We start from the raw sequence: 18,192 nt of genomic DNA on the forward strand, positions 1-18,192 counted from the left end.
GGTGGTAAAGAAAATAACGGCTCAATTTTTGTATCATTTCCTTTCGGTATCTTCGAAATATATTTAGCGCGCTTTTTTTGAATCACCGGATGCGAAGTACCCTCGCACGATGTCACTTCCGCGCAATCACATTCCATATCGAAACTACTTGTTAGAAGAACTATGATGTTGAAAATGGATTATGGTTACTACTCCAAACATAACCATATAATTAATGCATCGATTTAAATTTTGAATACGAATAGATTAAAAGTTAAAGAGCAAAATGTAAATCAGAAAATTAATGTTTATTTCTACCTTATGATTGAATTTTGTATCATTTCAGGCGGCGCCACTTTCAGAGTCAAGTATAATAGTTGAAATACATAATTTTTAAATTACATACACGGTAAGTATGTTACAAAATAATCTTTTCTTCAAAATACTAATAGTTCAAATAATGTCACTGTATGGTGAAAATTTAATGCTTTAAAAGTCCTTTTTTCTGTACATTTAATATCATTAGACTAGGAATAGAGAATACAGATTATTGCAATTGATTACAGTTTCTAGGCAACGAAATTGATTGGTTTCTATAGGATTCGTAAAAATTGTAAAAGAAATTATCTTTTTAAAATTACCTTTAAAATTATAATGTTATTTCCGTTAAATAAAATATAAATCGAAATGAAGTTCAGACATTTTTAGGTTATGTCTTGATCATAAAACATTTTTTCATTTCCTTTTTATATATGAAATAACACAAATTGTATATTTCAGATGATTCTACGTCAATTGTTTCGTTCGGTACATACGAATTATGCACTCTGTTATGCATCAAATAAAGCATTATTAAGCAAGTTACGCAAGAAGACTGGATATACATTTTTAAATTGTAAAAAGGCCTTAGACCTCCATGACAATGACATGGAAAAGGTAAGTTAATTATTATACTGTGCCCTACTTAGAAATATTGCTAATTTTTCAATTATTATAGGCTGAACAATGGCTGAACGAACAAGCTCAGTCTCAAGGTTGGAGTCAAGCATTAAAATTAAAATCCAGAGTAACTTCTCAAGGTTTAATAGCAATGATTACTAATAATAATCATGGAGCACTTGTTGAAATTAATTGCGAAACAGACTTTGTTTCAAGGAATAAAAAGTTTCATGATTTAGCACAGATTGTACTTAATACTGTGTTACAACATGGAATGACAATTGAACAAGATTTATTGGTCAAAAAAACCATGTTATCTACAGAATCGATAAATAAATTATGTGCTAATGATGGTAAAAGTTTAAAAGATCATTCTGCAATGACTATTGGACTTATAGGAGAAAACATCGATATAAGACGTGCATTATGTATGAGTGTACAACCAGGTGTACATCTATATGGCTGTACCCATCCAACTCCTGTAAACCCAGTGCCATCATCTTATGGACGATACGGAGTACTGGTGGCTCTAAAATCTGATGAAAACAAAGAAATTCTAGGAATGCAACTATGCCAACATATTATTGGTAATTATACTTATCTTTGAATCGATTTATTACATTATTTCTCTTGTAAGAGTATATGTAATGTTTGTAATATTTGTAATAATAATACTCGATAATAATTGATATTAGGTATGAATCCAGTCAAAATTGGTGATACAAAAGTTGATATACCTACAGACAATGTAGATGATGAGCTTACTATGCTGTATCAAGAATTTTTATTTAATCCTTCCTTGTGCATACAAGAGTTATTACAAACCGAGCAAGTTGAAGTTTTAGATTTCGTACGTTTTGAAATGGGTGAAAATAAGCAAATATTGGATATTGTAGAAACCTGTGGTTAATGTGACTGGTATTCATTTAATAAATATATGTACTCGTCACATTTAAATTTTGTACATATTTTGTACAAAAGTATTACCATGCTTCTATGGTAAAAAATATGTAAGCAGATATAAAAATTAAATTTTAAAAAGTAGTAAAAAAAATAATCTAAATGCAAAGAATATCTAAAGTAATGGAATAATATTTAAATCATTGCTCTTCTATTTTTTCTTTGTCTACTGCACATATGTTAGATGATTTTAATTTGTTTCTCTTTCGCATGAGCTTCACAGATTTCCAAAGCCACATTCGTGAATCCTTTTTCCAGTAACGAGCAATATCTTCTGGCGAATACATAACTCCCTAAAATATCCAACTTTATCATTAATACATTTCATGATATTAATATCAAACTTTAAAAATCATACTTGGAAGTTCAAGATGTCAGAATGTTGAACAGTTTTCCTGTACAACATGTCTTTAGCATTTAGACCGAATAATTCTTGGTCAATATTATCAGATAGCTCAGTTTGTACATCGCTAGTTCGACGAAGCGGTATTGTGTCATTTTTAGATTCAATTTCTGCTTCCAATTCAAGACGTTCGAGAGCTGAGGTAAAACTCCTCGACTCTTTACAGTTTCCAAAGTTCGCCTATTATCGAAATATTAATATTTTATAAAATAACGAATTATAATGTATTAGAAATAAAAAGAATTATTTGACATTAATCAAATTGTGTAAACCTGTACTCCTTGGGAGCAAACATTACATCCTAATGCCACTGATAAACATATATCGCTCATAGTCTTGGATAAAAAACTTTTTTCATCCCAAGCAAAATTTTCAACTACTCGCAGAAGAGAAGAGACGTGATTTAATATCCATAAAACAGAAGGATTCACAACATGTGAGAAATAGTGACAAACCGCTCGAATGGTCGGACTCGTCATTTCTCCAGTCCATCAGCTTCTCGTCACGTCATATAAAATAAACTTCAAAAACTACTCGTATCCTTTAAGATCAACTGACAGGTACCGATGCCATTTCTGTCCGCGCATGGAGAAACAACACCCTTCCAGCAACATTATAATAAATGAGCGACTTTTATGCGACTGTTCACACAACTTCAGTATATTAGGTGGCAATTAATTATAGTTATCCAAACTTTCTCCTTGATGTATCTATATAAAAATACTTAAACGGAGTCTAGGCAATAGACATAAAACTTAATTTTCATACAATAATAAGGTGTGTAACAGTCGTTTATACTCTTAATCTTTATGAAACGGTAGGACGTTGTAATGGCGATCGTTGTGTTGTCTCCGTTATTTGAACGAAGACAGCCAAGAAGAAACAACAAAAAGATAAAGAACCTTCATGACGCAGAATGACGTTAAAAAGATACAGAACAGGTGCGTTGGAGCGAGATATGTCTACCATAGAAGCGATGCCCGCATAGCTGAAACGTATATCCACCCAGTACCCGCTGGTCACGGCTGGCCGGCCCGGGTTCCGGGCCGACTTCCGGAGAAGTCCACACCGGTACGGTTTCTTTTTAGTTAGGAGCGCATGGTATCAGTTGTGTTCACGTACAGTTAGACGGTGTTACCTCGCAGCAAACGCCTCCTTTCCTGCTCCTTAGCGCATATCGCCGCTAAATCATTTATATACATTCCTTTAAATGACGTGACGGAAAAACGGGGAAAGAAGAACGATGGATTTCTTTAGACGGGTAAGTCTGCGGAGGAGCGAAACTACGCGAAAACAAAGGCGCGAGAAAAATCGGAACGATCGCGATAAGGAGCGATAAGACTAACCGATCGTTTACTCCTTGGCCTTTTTTTTTCTTTGCCATGGAAATAAACTTTATTCCAAAACAGTATTTCATAAACAGTCATAAGATTTCCTCATTGTTAATTTCAAAATCTAAGTATCGATAGTACCATGAACAAAAATTTGATTTTCTACATATACTATACGGTATGTTACTATCATTTCTCTTTTCAATTTTATTGTTTATAATAATTATAATATCCAATGATTCTATAAATCAATAAATAAATATCATCGCACGCTGCATTATCCCAAGAAAAGAAGAATAAGAAGAAAGGAAACAATTTTTGCCGCGCGATTAATCTCCGTCAATATGGACAGCTACAAATTTTCACTTCCTCGTGAAGCTGTCCACGAGAGATCAGCTATATATGCACAGGTTGGTGGGCGTGCGGCAAGTGCAGTCACCACTTCCTGCCACAAATGATCGTCGCGGGCGACCGGGACGATGCTCGAATAACACGTGTACACGCGTACCGTTCGTAACGTGCGTGTGTGCGGGCGTGGACATGAATGAACGCGGAGATGCATCTGCAAAGACAATAGCGTGCCTGTGTACGTGCGAAAGCTGCACTTTACATCACCTACACCAATGTACAGGTTCGCGCATTAACGGCAATCAGTGGACGCCCGGAGGTAACAGCGTGTTACTTCATCGGTGTCGAAATACATTGCACCTAAGACAGCGCAACAAACAATAGATATCTGTGAAAAGCATAGAATAATTAACGTATCAGTTGATAACGGTGAAAAGTTTTTCGTGTCAGAACGAAACAATTACACGAAGAAAGAAATAAAAGGTAGGATATTCGAAATAATTGAATTTCGATGTTTGGACTTTGTAGGTTAGTTCAACAATGGTAACTTCATAATCCAGTTCATAATTTTATCGAGGAAACTAGTTATTCATTCTTCGTTACCAGTTAACTATTAAAATTACAATATGCATCTTCTTTCTACTCAAACTGTGCCACTGCATCTACCCGGTTATTGCTACGGATACGAGAACAATATAAATCCGTTTCTCTGTAACACTTATTCGTACTTACATCCTGCTCTAGTAGAAATATCACTCGCCGTGAAGAAAACATGCCAATTAATTTCTCATAGAACTGTGGATTATTTCACGAATTATATTTCCTTCTGCTGTTCAATCGTGAATCGTAAACATAAACACAGTGTAGGCTTGCATAGTCGCATGCACGTATATACATACGCATGATTACGGATTACCTGCGATTAAGTCCTTCCGAGGACCTCGCTCCCGCGAGTTCTCATACCCCAGTTTTCTGCCAGCAACCGTTCCGTACGAGCACTGATCGCGTTTCTCCGTTGCGAAATTCATACGCGTAGACTTATATTGTGATTCCGTATTTGATAAAAAAAACGATCGAGCAGGTATTCGATCGATTTAAAATACAAAAGTGATTCATAAGGAATCGACGAATCAGTGATCAACTCGCAAGGAATAAAATCTTGATCGAACGACGAAAAATCGATTGTCGAAAATGTCAGAGCTATTGGGAAAGGTCGAAGAGCCGGTGTGTAATTAAAGATACAATACAAATAATGATTTCGCGAGAGAAAGTGTGGAAAGAATATAAGGCGCGAGTTTCATGACTACGTTAACACGGTTTGGATAAAATAATGTTTCAAAAATATAAGACAAAATAAAGTTTATTCTAACACGTCAAAAGAAATGATGGCTAGTACGATTTTACCGCGAGAATTATCAAAATTAAATCGACTTTTTACATTGTCCGTTTCTTACTTTTGTTCGATATCGCGCATGTGAACCACATCGATATCAATTCGATATCACGAACTTTCCATTATAAAAACCTTGAAATTAAACTTTATTGTCAAACTTTTATACCGGTATAAAGGAAAGGAAATTTAAAAGTTTCTCAAAATAAAGAAGAAATTTATTCATCATGAAAGTTATTTATATGATATTTATTAAAAAAAATGTAACTGTCTCCTAAAAGTAAAATTTCGATGATATACTGCAGGACGAGAGAACCTGCCGTTCCGATGACTCTAACGGTGAAATCTTTAAGAATGTTCCGAAGAACAGCAGCACATTTCGTATTTGGAAAATTGAGGTATCGTAAGAAAGAAGCAAAAAATAATTATTCTCTAGTGTAACAAAATATACATAGCTAAATACCTTCTATAATTTTACTTAGCTACGCTACATTGTGAGTTATTAAAAAGCTCAAAGAGTGAAAGTGTGAAATACTAAATATCCTTTTAATATTCGTGCAACAGGGTTTACGAGTCACAGCCATTACAGGAAGTAATATGGGATATTTCCTCTCAGAGTTGGCATACATTATCTACGCGGTGTCGTCAAAAGACGGCCCACTCCCTTATCCTGGAATGCCGGTAACTTCTTATTTATTATTTTCATCTTTTTTTCTTACTTTTGTATAAGATATACAAATATTTGTAGTTTCACTTAAAAGAAAAGAAATATTTAGAATTAAATTAAATTATAAATAAATATATTTTTACGTCATTTAAACAGGTTAAAGAGTTAAAGTCGGCCACAGTAGTCCGTGTAATTCATTTTTGGATTGGATCCTCATGCGACTCTACAATCTCGGGGGCAGCCGCCCTTCGAGCAGCTGAATTGGACTCGCAAGTATCTGCCACGATACTATCGAGGGAGGCTCAAGGACGAGAAAGTTCTAGATTTTTGGCCTATTTCCGTCAACATCTCGTTATCGAAAATTTTCACTTTGAAACACCATCATGCAAATTGCATAGAGTAACTGGCGTAGCAATTCCTATCCTAACGGAACTTGAGAAAGTTCATTGGGACTATTTCAGCTCGCGGGATGTTATTCTTATAGAAATTATATCGCTGTGCGTAGGAAATTGAAAACTTTCTATGATAACGTTAATTTATTGAATATTTACTAGTCATTTTTGTTGTGGTATAATAATAATAATAATAATAATAATAATAATAATAATAATAATAATAATAATAATAATATAATGGTAATGAAACAGGGGTATCGTATTCCTCTGGCTGGGATCATCAGCAGACCCACTGCATAAACGACACGCTGTCACTATATTGGAAATGAGAAAAAAAAATAACGGTCGTATCATCATTGTTGACGATGGATATGAACAGACACTATCTGAAGGAGATAGACGGCTGTTCGCCGGTATTTTAGACCCTTCTATTAGGGCAGTTAAACCTGATCGCCTTTACCGAGTTAATATGCCAAGTCCAGTTAAGTTGTATAGATGCAGCGAACAATCTGGTAAATACAAGGTTGCAGAACTGAAATCTGGACCGATTCTTCGATCAGATCTTACCTCTGAAGCTGTTTATTTAATTGACCGTGGTGAAACTGGTGTTTGGGCTTGGGTTGGGCGTGATGTAAACGCACGAGAAAAGTTAGAAGCAATCCGCAATGCACGCGGGTTCGTAAAAAAAAAAAATTATAGCAACGGTGTATCGGTACAAAGAGCACTTGAAGCTTGTGAACCAATGGAAATGAAGGCTCTCATTAGAGGATGGGAACCAGCGAAAACAAGACCGCTTACTTTGCCACCAAATTTTGACCCTGATTATATGAATGAAAGACCTAAAATGGCTACTGCATGTCAATTAGTAGATGACGGATCTGGTAAAAGAACTCTTTGGAGAGTAACTGATAAGGAAGGAATGATTCAAGTGGATGATAAAGGAATATATTACGCGGAAGCTTGTTACGTAATGTGCTATAAATACGGTCAAGGACGTAGGAGTAGAACAATTGTATGTTAAAAATATAATTTCGATTATTAAATTTTATGATTATTAAATTTCATATGACGTAATATCATAGATTTATTATTGGGAAGGAGTCCATTCTATAAATGCAGATAGAGAAGCTGCTTTAGAAACAGCTTGTCATTTATCAGAAGATACCTCTAGCCAGTTAGTAAAAGCATACCAAGGTAGAGAACCACCTCATCTATTGCAAATTTACGATGGAAAATTAAAAATACTCGCTGGAAGGCATCGTGATTCTCGTAAGAAATAAAATAAATGATAAATGATTTATTACTTGCTTTTTAATTGAATATTCATTAATGAAATGTTTATTTCGTAGCTCCAGAGAAGTATCTTGTTAGAGTTTTTGGGTCTACTCCTTATACATCTAAAGCAGTTGAACGGCCTTTGAGATCCAGTAGCCTCGATTCTAGTGGAGTTTTTATTCTATTTTCTAATCCATCTGTAGTATGGTGCGGCGGCAAAAGTACTGGCGACGCTAGGCAAGCATCTAGACGTCTTGCGCCTAGGAATGCACCTCTAATAACTGAAAATAATGAAGATAACGATTTCTGGACAGAACTCGGAGGTTAAAAACAAAAGATGTTAACTATAATTTCTAACTATTTTTTAAACATAACACTGCACATAATTCTCCATTTATTCAGAACATCTTCTTTTTAAGGTAAAGGAACTTACGGCACAGAAATTATCGATGACGGAGAAGAACTTGAGAAACATTTATACCAATGTTTGACAGATACTGAAATGTTTGTTGGTGAAGAAGTTCTTGGATTTGGTCAGAGCAGTCTACTTCCAGAAGCTGTTTGGTTATTAGATGCTGGAAATGTAATATGGATTTGGATTGGAAGGTCTTCTGCTTCTAAATCGTTAAAAGAATGTGTACATGATGGAATGATATTTTTGTTCACTCATCCAGCTGGTCGAGATCGAAATACAACAATTTCTATAATTAAACAAGGTATTATAAATTATTTACTTACAAAAAAAAAAAAGAAACTTTTGTTTATAAAAGAGATAATATCTTTCTTTTAGGGATGGAACCATCAACATTTATTGGACTCTTTGATAACTGGAATTATAATTTATTAAGAGAATACAAATCATTTGAAACATTTTGCATGCTTTTGCAAGATAAAGAATTATTACCGAAAATACAAACATTATCTAAATCATCGAGCAACTTCGATAATTATATGAAGTTTCCTCTTTCTGTTTTAAAAGGTGACCCAGAAAATTTACCATCTGGTGTTGATGTTGTTCATAAAGAAATGCATCTTACTTTTGATAATTTCATTGCAATTTTTAAAATGGAACCAGAAGAATTCGCAAAACTTCCTGCTTGGAAAAGGCAAAGACTAAAACAATCAGCAGGACTTTTTTAAAACTTTGTGCTTTAATAATACAGTTTTGTATCATAGTTATTACAGCATCAAAATAAAATAAAAAATTCATAAATTTAAGTATTATTATTAAGGCTTTATTTATTAAAAATTCACATATACATCCAAGTTAATCAATTTAGAACTGTTTAATATATATTTTAAGATGAAGTATCCATTGGCTCTGCTCTGATTTGACGTACAGTTTCCCCTTCAACGATTATAGGATGAATCGTTTTATTAAGTACAGCGGTAGTACCACGTTTATATCGGTACGATACATTACGCTGCCCTTTAACATTAGCAACATCATAAGGACGCAAATAATCAACAGAACCCTTACGTATGACACATAAATCTACATTAGAACCAGAAGCCAAATCATTGAATACACCAGCGCGTATGGCATCTGCCACTAATAACTTAGCTTCCTCTTCCTGCAAATATTCTTAAATGAAATGAGTTCACGCAATACAAATATAATTCAATATATAAAAATGTGATATACTTACTGTCATATTAGCTTTCCATCTACTTTCAAATAAAGCCATTGCAGCTAATGATCCTGTACCCATACTGGTATACATGTAATTATCTGAAGATCCATGAGGATAGATACTGAATAAATGTGGACCATCTAAATCAACACCACCTAATATTAAAGCAGCTCCAATATGACCTTGATAACGGAACAATAATTGCTTGATCATAGCATTTGCAGTACAAACTGGTACCAGGCGATTAGTATTTAAACGATGTAATTCCAGCTGACTAGATATCATCTGAGTTGTCATTTCAGTATCAGCAGCAGTTCCAGCTCCACAACAACTTGAAAATAATTGTTAAATTGCTCTATTATTATTAAACTACAGTATTAATTAATATCACATGACTGTAATAAATTAAATTATTCGTATGATATTCATTAAAAATGAACTCACTATATATTTTCAGCAAGATAATGAATCTTACTGCAATTTTTGTCAGCAACTATAGTATTTTCTGTCGATCTTGTATCACCACCAAGTACAATTCCATCTTTATATACAATTCCAGCAATTGTTGTCCCTGTTTTAACAGCTTTAGGTGCTTGAAATCCTTTTTGTACCAGAAAATTGTTTCTAAAAAGAATTTATGTACAAATGAATTCTACAACTATTTATATAATTCATAAAACTTATAAGAAAAGATACAAAAAAAGTTTTTAAAAAATGACACAGCAATATTAATTCATAATAGGTTATGACTCATAAATCATACATTTTACTTTTATAATACTATCAGTTATTAATACAAATGTGTTTTTATTAATATAATTTTGAAACAATAAATTACCGTTTACAAAGATCGAAAGAAAATCCAGGCGCAGGAATTTCAGGTATCAGTATCGAAGACATGATTAGACTTCTAACTCCATCAAAACGAACACACTAATGAAAAGCAATTTCGTGATTGCTAATATGTACCGATAGATGGCAGTTTTGAAGAAAACCAATATATATATATATGTATATAGAAATACAAATTTATTATTTTACATACAATTAAATCAGACAAATAATTATAAATATAATTGAACACATACTACATTTATGAAGAGTTAAATAATAAAATATTCATGAAATAACATTTGAAACAAAAATGTTTGTCAATTGATTGTACACAATGTATAAGGCATTCGATGCGTTCATTGTAATTTTAAAAATGATATAAAACATGCTATAATTTACAATCTAATCCAAAGTATTTTTCACAAATTATTAACAAAATGCAATATGCTTTTTAACCTTTTCAAAATATAATATAAAATTTAATAAATCATGAAAGTTTATTTAAATAATATCTATAAACAAGTTGTATCATTAATGATTTCTGCCATCATATTTTTGTATTGCAAAGCTGCATCTAATTCTTCTTGATCCCATTCTAAATTTATTTTTGACAAACGAGGTTCCTTTTTCCTCGTTAATTTTAGAATACCTCTAGTTTCTATTAATGAGCACAAACTGTAAAATTCAGAACCATCGACAGCATGAATATTCCGCTTTTTGCAAACTTTTTTATACACTTCATGCAACTAAAACATGATTATAATGATAAATATTACAATTTTTTACCAATTACTTATATTATAGCAAACTTACTCTTCCCACTGTCACATCTTTATTCCGCCCTTTATTTAGAATGAGTAATAAGGAACACAATAACAACTTCTGTTGTAAAGGAAATGTACTTTCTTCTTTTTCAATATTCTGAGACCCACCATAAACACCATTTAATACAGTGATAACTTCCTTTAAATCTACTGCCTGATCCATTGTACATTGCTGTTTTTTAGGCATGTTCATTTCTAAAAAGAAAATTAATCTTTGTAAACAATAGCAATTTACTTCCTTACTTTTATTTTACTTCTATAATATATAACACAAACCATTACTGTTAGTTGGTTGTAAAATTTGTGCTATCTTTTGAGACTCAGCAAGCTCTATTACCCTTCTACTAATATCCAATGCTCTTCTGATATCACCAGAAACAGCAGCAACTTTCCCAGATAACATTTGTATTGCAGTTCCAGTAAACAAGTCAGATACATTTGCTTCATTTAATCTATCAGATATTATATTACATATTTGTTGTTTTGTATATGGTGAAAAATGCATCAATTTTGGTTTCAATTCACATCTAGCTTGTAATCTAGGTAATATCCTATCTGTTAAATCCAAAGCATTAGCAATGCCAACTAAAATGAGTTTTGAATTATGTATTGATGGCCATTCAAATACAGAATATAAGACAGATTGCTTTTTACTTTCTAACTGATCTATTTCATCTAAAATCAACAATATCATTTTGTGATTCGAAATTAAATATTTTTCAATAACTGCTTTACTATTTTTTGCTGATTTTGATACAGATAAACCTAATTCTTGAATAATTTTTGCATAAATTGTAGCAGCAGATTTCATAGTAGTACAGTTAACGTAAACTATTTTAAATTTTGATTCGAATTCAGTTCTTAATATAAGTTTTGAAAGACATGCTGTTTTTCCAGTTCCAGGTGGTCCTGATACATATAAAGAACCTGATGTTTCATTCTTTAAATGTTCTTCCATAAATTGTTGTAACCTTTGTAATTCGTTTTCTCTGCCGGGTAAACTTTCAGGTACTGAGCCATGTAAAGCTTTACGAGCATTACGGTACCTTTCTGATCCAAATAATCTTTTGGGAGCCAGTTTTTCCTCTTTATCAGGAGATGATAATAAATTCAATTTACCAAACAAGGTAGAGGGTGTAGATGAAGATGTTAATAAAACTGACTTATCTATTTTCCTCTGTTTTGGGGGTGTAGAACCATGTGCCTCTAAAAATGATATACAAATGTCATTTAGAACGTTATAAAACATATAACTACTAGACACATTTAAAATTCATTTACATACCATCAGATTCATTTGTCTTTGGCATACATTTAGGAGTTTGTATATTTACAGTATTGGCATGAATTTTTATATTATTTTCTACATCTGAATCTGAATCTGATTCACTACTACTTAAGGTAATAATTTTCTTCACAGTTGGTGTATATTTATAGGAAGAATCTCTTGCAGTTGCATTAGTAAAATCTTCTTTCATTACCTTATGTTTAGTTCCATAAAATGAACTTTTTTTCCGTACATTAAACGGTATCGCCGTTTGAATACTCATCTTTAAATACTAAAAGTACTAACATACACAATTTTCACAAAAAATTTATTTTTTCTTTAGGAATAAAGTACCTAATGTAAATTTATTGACATTTTTCTCTTGTTACTTCTTACTTTACGACGTCCTTTTAGAGAAGGAAAAAAATTACATTACAATTTTTCTAGAACTTCAGTTAAACTTCACATTCATTAATAATGTTTTATTAATCTTAATTTATAAAATTAATTTTTTAAGTAATTACTTATATTGCGTGACTCATAAAAAATTTTCAAGTATCGTACAGTAAATGTCATAGCCTCAAGTTTTCCGCGGGAACATGCTTTAAACGCGGGAAAGCAAAGCATGTAAAAAACGAAATGAGTGAACACAATTTCCCGCGCAAAAACAAATATCTCTCAGACAGATAAAATATTAATTTAACATAATATATAACAAAAAATATTATATTAACATATATCGTAAATTTTACTCATTTACTTAATTAAGATATTAATACTATTACATAAATATTACAAATTATTTTCTTTCACATAGTATACCTAAAACACGTGTATTTAAGATATCTTAGCCCTCTACAGGTAAATATAGAAACTAAAGAATACAATGTTTCCATGAGTAATAGAGGCGAGCGTTTCCCTTCCATATTGGTATTAAAACGTGAAAGAAGTAAAAGGTTGAAATTGTGCAAACATCGAAAGATTATAAACTAATCTAAAACTTTCATAACAAGAAAATGAGAGCAAAGGTAAGATAATATCAGTGTTTTTTATTTATTTCAATATTTTCTTTAATAAATTGGTTATTACATATCTTTTAAATCTTAAAATATACATTTTTACGATTGTTACTGCACTACATATATAATTACTTAAAATGTTTACTAACTACAATATTCGCATGGTAACAAAACATGAATCAAATAATAGAAAAATATTAACATGTGCAAAAGTAAATAGAAAATTTACAATTTTTAGTGGCGTAAAAAGAGAATGCGTAGGCTAAAACGCAAAAGGAGGAAGATGCGTGCGAGGTCTAAATAAATTTTGCATCAATAATTTCTGTAAGTATATTATGATACAATTTTTGCAAGTATTAAAGCAATGATTTTATATGATTAATAAACACGTACCACAAAAGATTTATTTGAAAAAATGTAATAAATTTGCATTCATGTTTATGGTTTCATATGTAATTAAATAATTCTCAAATAAAGAAAGTTGTGTAAATATAGTCGTTAAGTTTGTAAATATTTCTGTTTCAGCTGCAAGAGTTACATTATTAAAAAGACCAACTTCGATGTATTGTACTAATTTCAATTATTAATACAATTAACTTTCCCATGCAGAGATTTCATTTTATTACCGAATGTATCTTGTACAATTTAATAAAATGATTGTTTAAATTAATCAAAGCAGTTTTCTAATTTTTTTAATATACAGTTCGAGAAACATATTTTCACACTCGAGTTGGTAGTCGTTGAAAACAACAGTAATATTCATTTAGTCGTACGTAACCTTATTGAACACGTGCAGAAGAACATGCGTAGTTTAATATCAAGTTTGTTACAAACAAGAAGATTGTTTTATGAATATTGTAAACCTTGTACAAATAATGTAGTAACATATTTTCAATTAAGAAAAATTACAGAATTTTCAAATAATTGTCAAAAACATTTCACTAATGACAAAAATATAGAAAACCAATCACATAACCTTTTCGACTCAGTTACTGGCACTCATAAAGCTTTTGAAGATAAAGATGCAGAAATTATTTTTGATATCCATGAAAAAGAAGAAGCAATTAATTTGGAAGATTTGAGAATTAATGAGGAACATTATGATCCTTATGAAGGAATAAATTTAGAACGTAAGTGAAATAGAATCTTACTTATGTATTATTGTGCAAACTTTTTGATATTTAAGGATAATTTTAGTTTTGTATTTCTTTTTTCTCCTTTTTTATGGAACATATTAATGAAATTTCGTATTAGGTGGCATAAATGGTGTATTTGAAATAGAGGAACTTGTATTGTTGCTACAAAAAGATAATGCCAAAGATATCTTCGTAGCTTCAGTGCCTTCTGAAATGTCATATGTTGACTACATAGTTGTAGTCACAGGTAAATCTTATAAGCATATGACAACACTTGCTTTTTTCATCCGTAAAATATATAAATTAAAAAAACACAAAACAGATATGTCACTAAGAATTGATGGGGAGAAGTCAAAAGATTGGATAGCTTTAGATTTAGGTATGTTTTTTATTATGTTTAAGGAAGTTTTTTATAGTTTTAAAATTATTAGATTAATATATATTTTGCTTTTTCTTAGGGAATATTGTTTTGCATATTTTTTCACATTCTGCGAGATTGTTTTATGATTTAGAAACATTATGGTCAGTTGGTCCTGATTATGATGATAAATGTAAAAGTACTACTGAAGATATTATGGAACAATATAATACATTTTTGTCTGATTTAGAACCAATTGAGAATAATAGCAAGAATGAAAATAGTAAAATGTGTGAAAATCGCCAATTACAAAAGTTTTGTAAATGATTATTAAGATGTTATTTGTATTAATTTATAAATTTCATATAAGAAAAAATAAAAGTTTTAAATTTAATTATCACAAAATAATTTTTTAACGCACATGTGATTAATGTCACTTGCGTAAAGTATTTTTGCCCCTCTCCCCCATCCCACTTCACCCATTATTTCCCTCATCAAGTTCTATGATTATGCTTTCTGAAGTAATTCGCCACTGAATAAGCGTCCATGTCTAAAGATATTTTATCGCAGCCAACTACATAGAATCTTATCAAGTTATCAATTTTATTTCATACGCTGACTAATAATTCCAATATATACATATTTCTATGTGCGTAAAACGATTTTGTGTTAATATATATAATTTTAACCCTGTTCTTTCAATAAAACGCGATTGGAATTCAAATATACAACTTGTTTTATTTTGCCAAGTATTATCGACTTTTCATTATCACTTGCAGTAAATAATATAAAATATCATTTTTATAGTAACATCGAATAATCTAATTCTCCATTAAAAGATTTATGTATTTAAATTCAAGGTAAGAACTATTCTTCTATATATATGAAAATACAATTAATTTTCAACAGTATTTAAGTAAATATATAAATATTTAATAAGTATTTAAATTCCTTTATTAAATATTTTTTATTAAAATTTATCGTCTCTATTTGTATATTATTAGTTATTGAAAATGTCGAAATGTTAAAATATATTTCAATATGTACTTTTTTATTATGTTTCTTATTTTGTCATAAAACTTTTTATTTCAGATGATAATCATACAAATACTTTAAGATATTTAACCAATATTATCAAGGAAAATATATAAAAGGAAGAAAAATATGAACATACATAATAGATAGAAAAAATTTATTTGATCTCAGAAAATGGCAAACAATTTAGATTCAGTTTGTAAAAAGAAGTCTACATGTTTTCTACAAATCCCTTTGAAGTCAACTGAACAAATTTATTTAATCTTTTTAATTCCAACATTGATTATCAGTATAATATATATAATTCATTTTTCTGCTGATTTAGTAGTTGCTATACAACATTTCAAAGAAAATAATATTGTTTGGGGTTGTTGTACTATTAGTTTCATGTATGCACCTGCAATTATGTATTTTATATTAACTATTTCAAGACCAGATTGGTGGATGTCAAATGATGATAAATTAACAAAAGGTTTTTTTTGTTGGTCTTGTCTTCAATTTTGTCAACTGGTGGGCTTTGTTTTTTTTTCTCTTTATAGGTATTAATATTTTCCATATAAAATTAATAACGATGCTAATGATTCTCATTAATATAATTTTTAATTTTTTTTTAGATTTGCTGGTCTCATAGTATTATGTATTGAAGCTATAATATTAACTGGGAAAGAGAGAACAAAGACTTTAAACATAGCAGCTGCTCCTGCAGCTATAGAATTATATTTTTTTTTACAAGCATGGTTTCAAGCAGCTCCACAAGCTATTTTTCAAGCACATTTACTTTTTCGTCAATCATCATTTCAGCAAAGTCATCAATCTGGTATTTTAATTTATCATTTTATATGTAATGATTTAATCCTAATTTAATCATAAATATGAAACTATTAATATTATCTTTATAGCAGTTGTAAAGGTGCTTTCTATTACTATGTCAATTGTGATACTTGCTATTCAAACTACCTCTTTTCAAAGATTTGAGAGTCAACGTATTAATGGAAGGAAATTACCATGGGCAATGTGGTTCAAAAAATATTGTGTTCAGGTATTTTAATATATGATATTATGTGATTATAATATGTTAAGTGCATATAATATGTTTAAATAATTCATCCTTCTAAAATACTTATTTAATTTTTATAATTAGGAACTTCATGATTTTGAAGTAAGAACTCCTTTAAAGCTGCCTAATATAAATAGCATTAATGCCACAGAGGATGCTCTAGAACAAAAAGAATCTATAAAAGATCATGAAGAAGATAAGGAACAATGTGACAACTCGCACATTTCTTTAGATCGTCAAGTATCTGTAACACCTCCTTTACCACCTAAAAATGCACATATTACCCCACCTCCAACTCCTTTGCGTGGGATTACTACAGTTACACCTTTGCCTATACCCGATATACCAGCTCCACCAAGACCAGACTCTATTTGTAGAGTTCCAGAAACTTCAGAATCTGAGAAATTATTTGCTAAATCAGTATCTATTGCAGAAGTACAGAAAAACACCAAGACCATACAAAATTTAAAAATTCCACAACGAAGATATTCAACAAAAGGTTTAGAAGAAGATGATCCTATGGGAAAATTTTTGAGTTTCTTATGGTGGTTCTTTTTCATTTTAGCACGTATACTTACTATTGCAGTAGTCTATGAGTTTTATCCTATTTACTTATCCATTGTGCTTAGTATACATTATGGTATTATGTTAATATACCTTTTTTATTATACAAGATATTATGATATTATTGCTTTTTTTCTTAATTTATGGCTAGGATTAGTATATATTGTTAGTTTAATTGAATATAGAATTAAATTTAAATATGCAGATAAATGGATATTACCGTATTATATTTTTGTACTAATACAAAATACATTTTTAACATTATCTTGGTACTTTTATACAGATTGGGATGGATTTTGGTATACTTATGTATTTTATGTAATTTTTGGAAGTATGATGCTATGTATTTTATCAACTATAATTTATTGTGCTTTACTTAAACCAAAAAAATGTAGGATATACACCAGCTGACAAATGCATAAAACTGTTTTATGATAAATTATTCATTGAAATGTGATTTTACAAATGCTTTAATTTCCATATATTGTATGAACATGGTTTTGTTTCATATTTATATGAATTGCTTTACATAAAAAATAGGTATATCAGGAGACTATTATTTATAAACAGGTCAGTAACATAATTGGTACAATTAAAGTTTATAATTACAATTTTTAAATGTAAAAAGAGAAACTGAGGACTGATATTGGTCATTATACAATGCGTTAAAAATGTATTTATCATACATTACTATAAATTGCAGGTAGCTATGTTTATGAAACATTTATACAAAAATGATCCGTCTAAAAAACTTTTACAAATAGTTACTAAATACGG

General features: G+C 30.6%; 6 protein-coding genes and 1 long non-coding RNA gene across 9 annotated transcripts; 5 read left to right on the forward strand and 2 right to left on the reverse strand.

Moving 5' to 3' along the window:
- The first annotated feature begins 171 nt into the window (after positions 1-171).
- mEFTs (elongation factor Ts, mitochondrial) lies at positions 172-1,828 on the forward strand. 2 transcript variants are annotated; one of them, XM_017906443.1, is made up of 5 exons: positions 172-252; positions 326-388; positions 760-915; positions 977-1,505; positions 1,614-1,828. In XM_017906443.1, the coding sequence occupies exons 3-5, from the start codon at positions 760-762 to the stop codon at positions 1,826-1,828; spliced, it is 900 nt and encodes a 299-aa protein (XP_017761932.1). In that variant the 5' UTR covers positions 172-252; positions 326-388. The 2 variants fall into 2 exon arrangements, with proteins under 2 accessions (XP_017761932.1, XP_017761930.1); XM_017906441.1 differs by lacking the exon at positions 172-252 and having other exon boundaries at positions 307-388.
- Positions 1,829-3,467: 1,639 nt separating this feature from the next.
- Positions 3,468-8,827, forward strand: qua (villin like protein quail). Of its 2 annotated transcripts, none has more exons than XM_017906440.1 (9): positions 3,468-3,542; positions 5,656-5,748; positions 5,915-6,031; positions 6,174-6,514; positions 6,665-7,424; positions 7,495-7,681; positions 7,762-8,010; positions 8,107-8,403; positions 8,478-8,827. In XM_017906440.1, exons 1-9 carry the CDS (start codon positions 3,525-3,527, stop codon positions 8,825-8,827), a joined length of 2,412 nt encoding a protein of 803 aa, XP_017761929.1. In that variant the 5' UTR covers positions 3,468-3,524. The 2 variants fall into 2 exon arrangements, with proteins under 2 accessions (XP_017761929.1, XP_017761928.1); XM_017906439.1 differs by lacking the exon at positions 3,468-3,542 and adding an exon at positions 5,118-5,184.
- A 73-nt stretch (positions 8,828-8,900) lies between these two features.
- Positions 8,901-10,267, reverse strand: Prosbeta2 (Proteasome beta2 subunit). Its single transcript, XM_017906432.1, has 4 exons — positions 10,160-10,267; positions 9,766-9,945; positions 9,337-9,652; positions 8,901-9,261 (listed from the first exon to the last, which is right to left on the reverse strand). Exons 1-4 carry the CDS (start codon positions 10,219-10,221, stop codon positions 8,986-8,988), a joined length of 834 nt encoding a protein of 277 aa, XP_017761921.1. The 5' UTR covers positions 10,222-10,267; the 3' UTR covers positions 8,901-8,985.
- A 400-nt stretch (positions 10,268-10,667) lies between these two features.
- On the reverse strand, positions 10,668-12,529 carry Cdc6 (Cell division cycle 6). The gene is made up of 4 exons (XM_017906445.1): positions 12,265-12,529; positions 11,256-12,185; positions 10,969-11,174; positions 10,668-10,901 (listed from the first exon to the last, which is right to left on the reverse strand). The coding sequence occupies exons 1-4, from the start codon at positions 12,527-12,529 to the stop codon at positions 10,668-10,670; spliced, it is 1,635 nt and encodes a 544-aa protein (XP_017761934.1).
- A 607-nt stretch (positions 12,530-13,136) lies between these two features.
- On the forward strand, positions 13,137-13,882 carry LOC108552060 (uncharacterized). Its single transcript, XR_001890523.1, has 3 exons — positions 13,137-13,274; positions 13,504-13,589; positions 13,791-13,882. It is a non-coding gene; the product is annotated as an uncharacterized LOC108552060 (long non-coding RNA).
- Positions 13,883-14,040: 158 nt separating this feature from the next.
- On the forward strand, positions 14,041-15,086 carry RsfS312 (ribosomal silencing factor RsfS-like protein, 312). The gene is made up of 3 exons (XM_017906412.1): positions 14,041-14,395; positions 14,520-14,780; positions 14,860-15,086. The coding sequence occupies exons 1-3, from the start codon at positions 14,068-14,070 to the stop codon at positions 15,084-15,086; spliced, it is 816 nt and encodes a 271-aa protein (XP_017761901.1). The 5' UTR covers positions 14,041-14,067.
- Positions 15,087-15,968: 882 nt separating this feature from the next.
- Positions 15,969-17,826, forward strand: LOC108552046 (uncharacterized). The gene is made up of 4 exons (XM_017906422.1): positions 15,969-16,333; positions 16,409-16,611; positions 16,694-16,833; positions 16,936-17,826. The coding sequence occupies exons 1-4, from the start codon at positions 15,969-15,971 to the stop codon at positions 17,824-17,826; spliced, it is 1,599 nt and encodes a 532-aa protein (XP_017761911.1).
- Positions 17,827-18,192: the final 366 nt, after the last annotated feature.

This window comes from Eufriesea mexicana, unplaced genomic scaffold (genome assembly GCF_001483705.2).
Source record: "Eufriesea mexicana isolate 0111107269 unplaced genomic scaffold, ASM148370v2 scaffold5394, whole genome shotgun sequence".
Lineage (NCBI taxonomy): Eukaryota > Metazoa > Arthropoda > Insecta > Hymenoptera > Apidae > Eufriesea > Eufriesea mexicana.

Coding starts and splice junctions, on each gene's coding strand:
- mEFTs (XM_017906443.1), top strand. CDS start 760: ATGATTCTACGTCAATTGTTTCGTTCGGTACATACGAATTATGCACTC. Junction 916..976: donor ATGACAATGACATGGAAAAG/GTAAGTTAATTA, acceptor CAATTATTATAG/GCTGAACAATGGCTGAACGA. Junction 1,506..1,613: donor ACTATGCCAACATATTATTG/GTAATTATACTT, acceptor AATTGATATTAG/GTATGAATCCAGTCAAAATT.
- qua (XM_017906439.1), top strand. CDS start 5,152: ATGTCAGAGCTATTGGGAAAGGTCGAAGAGCCG. Junction 7,682..7,761: donor TGGAAGGCATCGTGATTCTC/GTAAGAAATAAA, acceptor TTTATTTCGTAG/CTCCAGAGAAGTATCTTGTT. Junction 8,404..8,477: donor AATTTCTATAATTAAACAAG/GTATTATAAATT, acceptor TCTTTCTTTTAG/GGATGGAACCATCAACATTT.
- Prosbeta2 (XM_017906432.1), bottom strand. CDS start 10,221: ATGTCTTCGATACTGATACCTGAAATTCCTGCGCCTGGATTTTCTTTC. Junction 9,946..10,159: donor TCTTTCGATCTTTGTAAACG/GTAATTTATTGT, acceptor AATTCTTTTTAG/AAACAATTTTCTGGTACAAA. Junction 9,653..9,765: donor TATCTTGCTGAAAATATATA/GTGAGTTCATTT, acceptor ATTATTTTCAAG/TTGTTGTGGAGCTGGAACTG.
- Cdc6 (XM_017906445.1), bottom strand. CDS start 12,529: ATGAGTATTCAAACGGCGATACCGTTTAATGTACGGAAAAAAAGTTCA. Junction 11,175..11,255: donor ACAACCAACTAACAGTAATG/GTTTGTGTTATA, acceptor TTTTCTTTTTAG/AAATGAACATGCCTAAAAAA. Junction 10,902..10,968: donor AAGATGTGACAGTGGGAAGA/GTAAGTTTGCTA, acceptor ATCATGTTTTAG/TTGCATGAAGTGTATAAAAA.
- RsfS312 (XM_017906412.1), top strand. CDS start 14,068: ATGCGTAGTTTAATATCAAGTTTGTTACAAACAAGAAGATTGTTTTAT. Junction 14,396..14,519: donor TGAAGGAATAAATTTAGAAC/GTAAGTGAAATA, acceptor ATTTCGTATTAG/GTGGCATAAATGGTGTATTT. Junction 14,781..14,859: donor TTGGATAGCTTTAGATTTAG/GTATGTTTTTTA, acceptor GCTTTTTCTTAG/GGAATATTGTTTTGCATATT.
- LOC108552046 (XM_017906422.1), top strand. CDS start 15,969: ATGGCAAACAATTTAGATTCAGTTTGTAAAAAGAAGTCTACATGTTTT. Junction 16,334..16,408: donor GTTTTTTTTTCTCTTTATAG/GTATTAATATTT, acceptor ATTTTTTTTTAG/ATTTGCTGGTCTCATAGTAT. Junction 16,834..16,935: donor TCAAAAAATATTGTGTTCAG/GTATTTTAATAT, acceptor TTTTATAATTAG/GAACTTCATGATTTTGAAGT.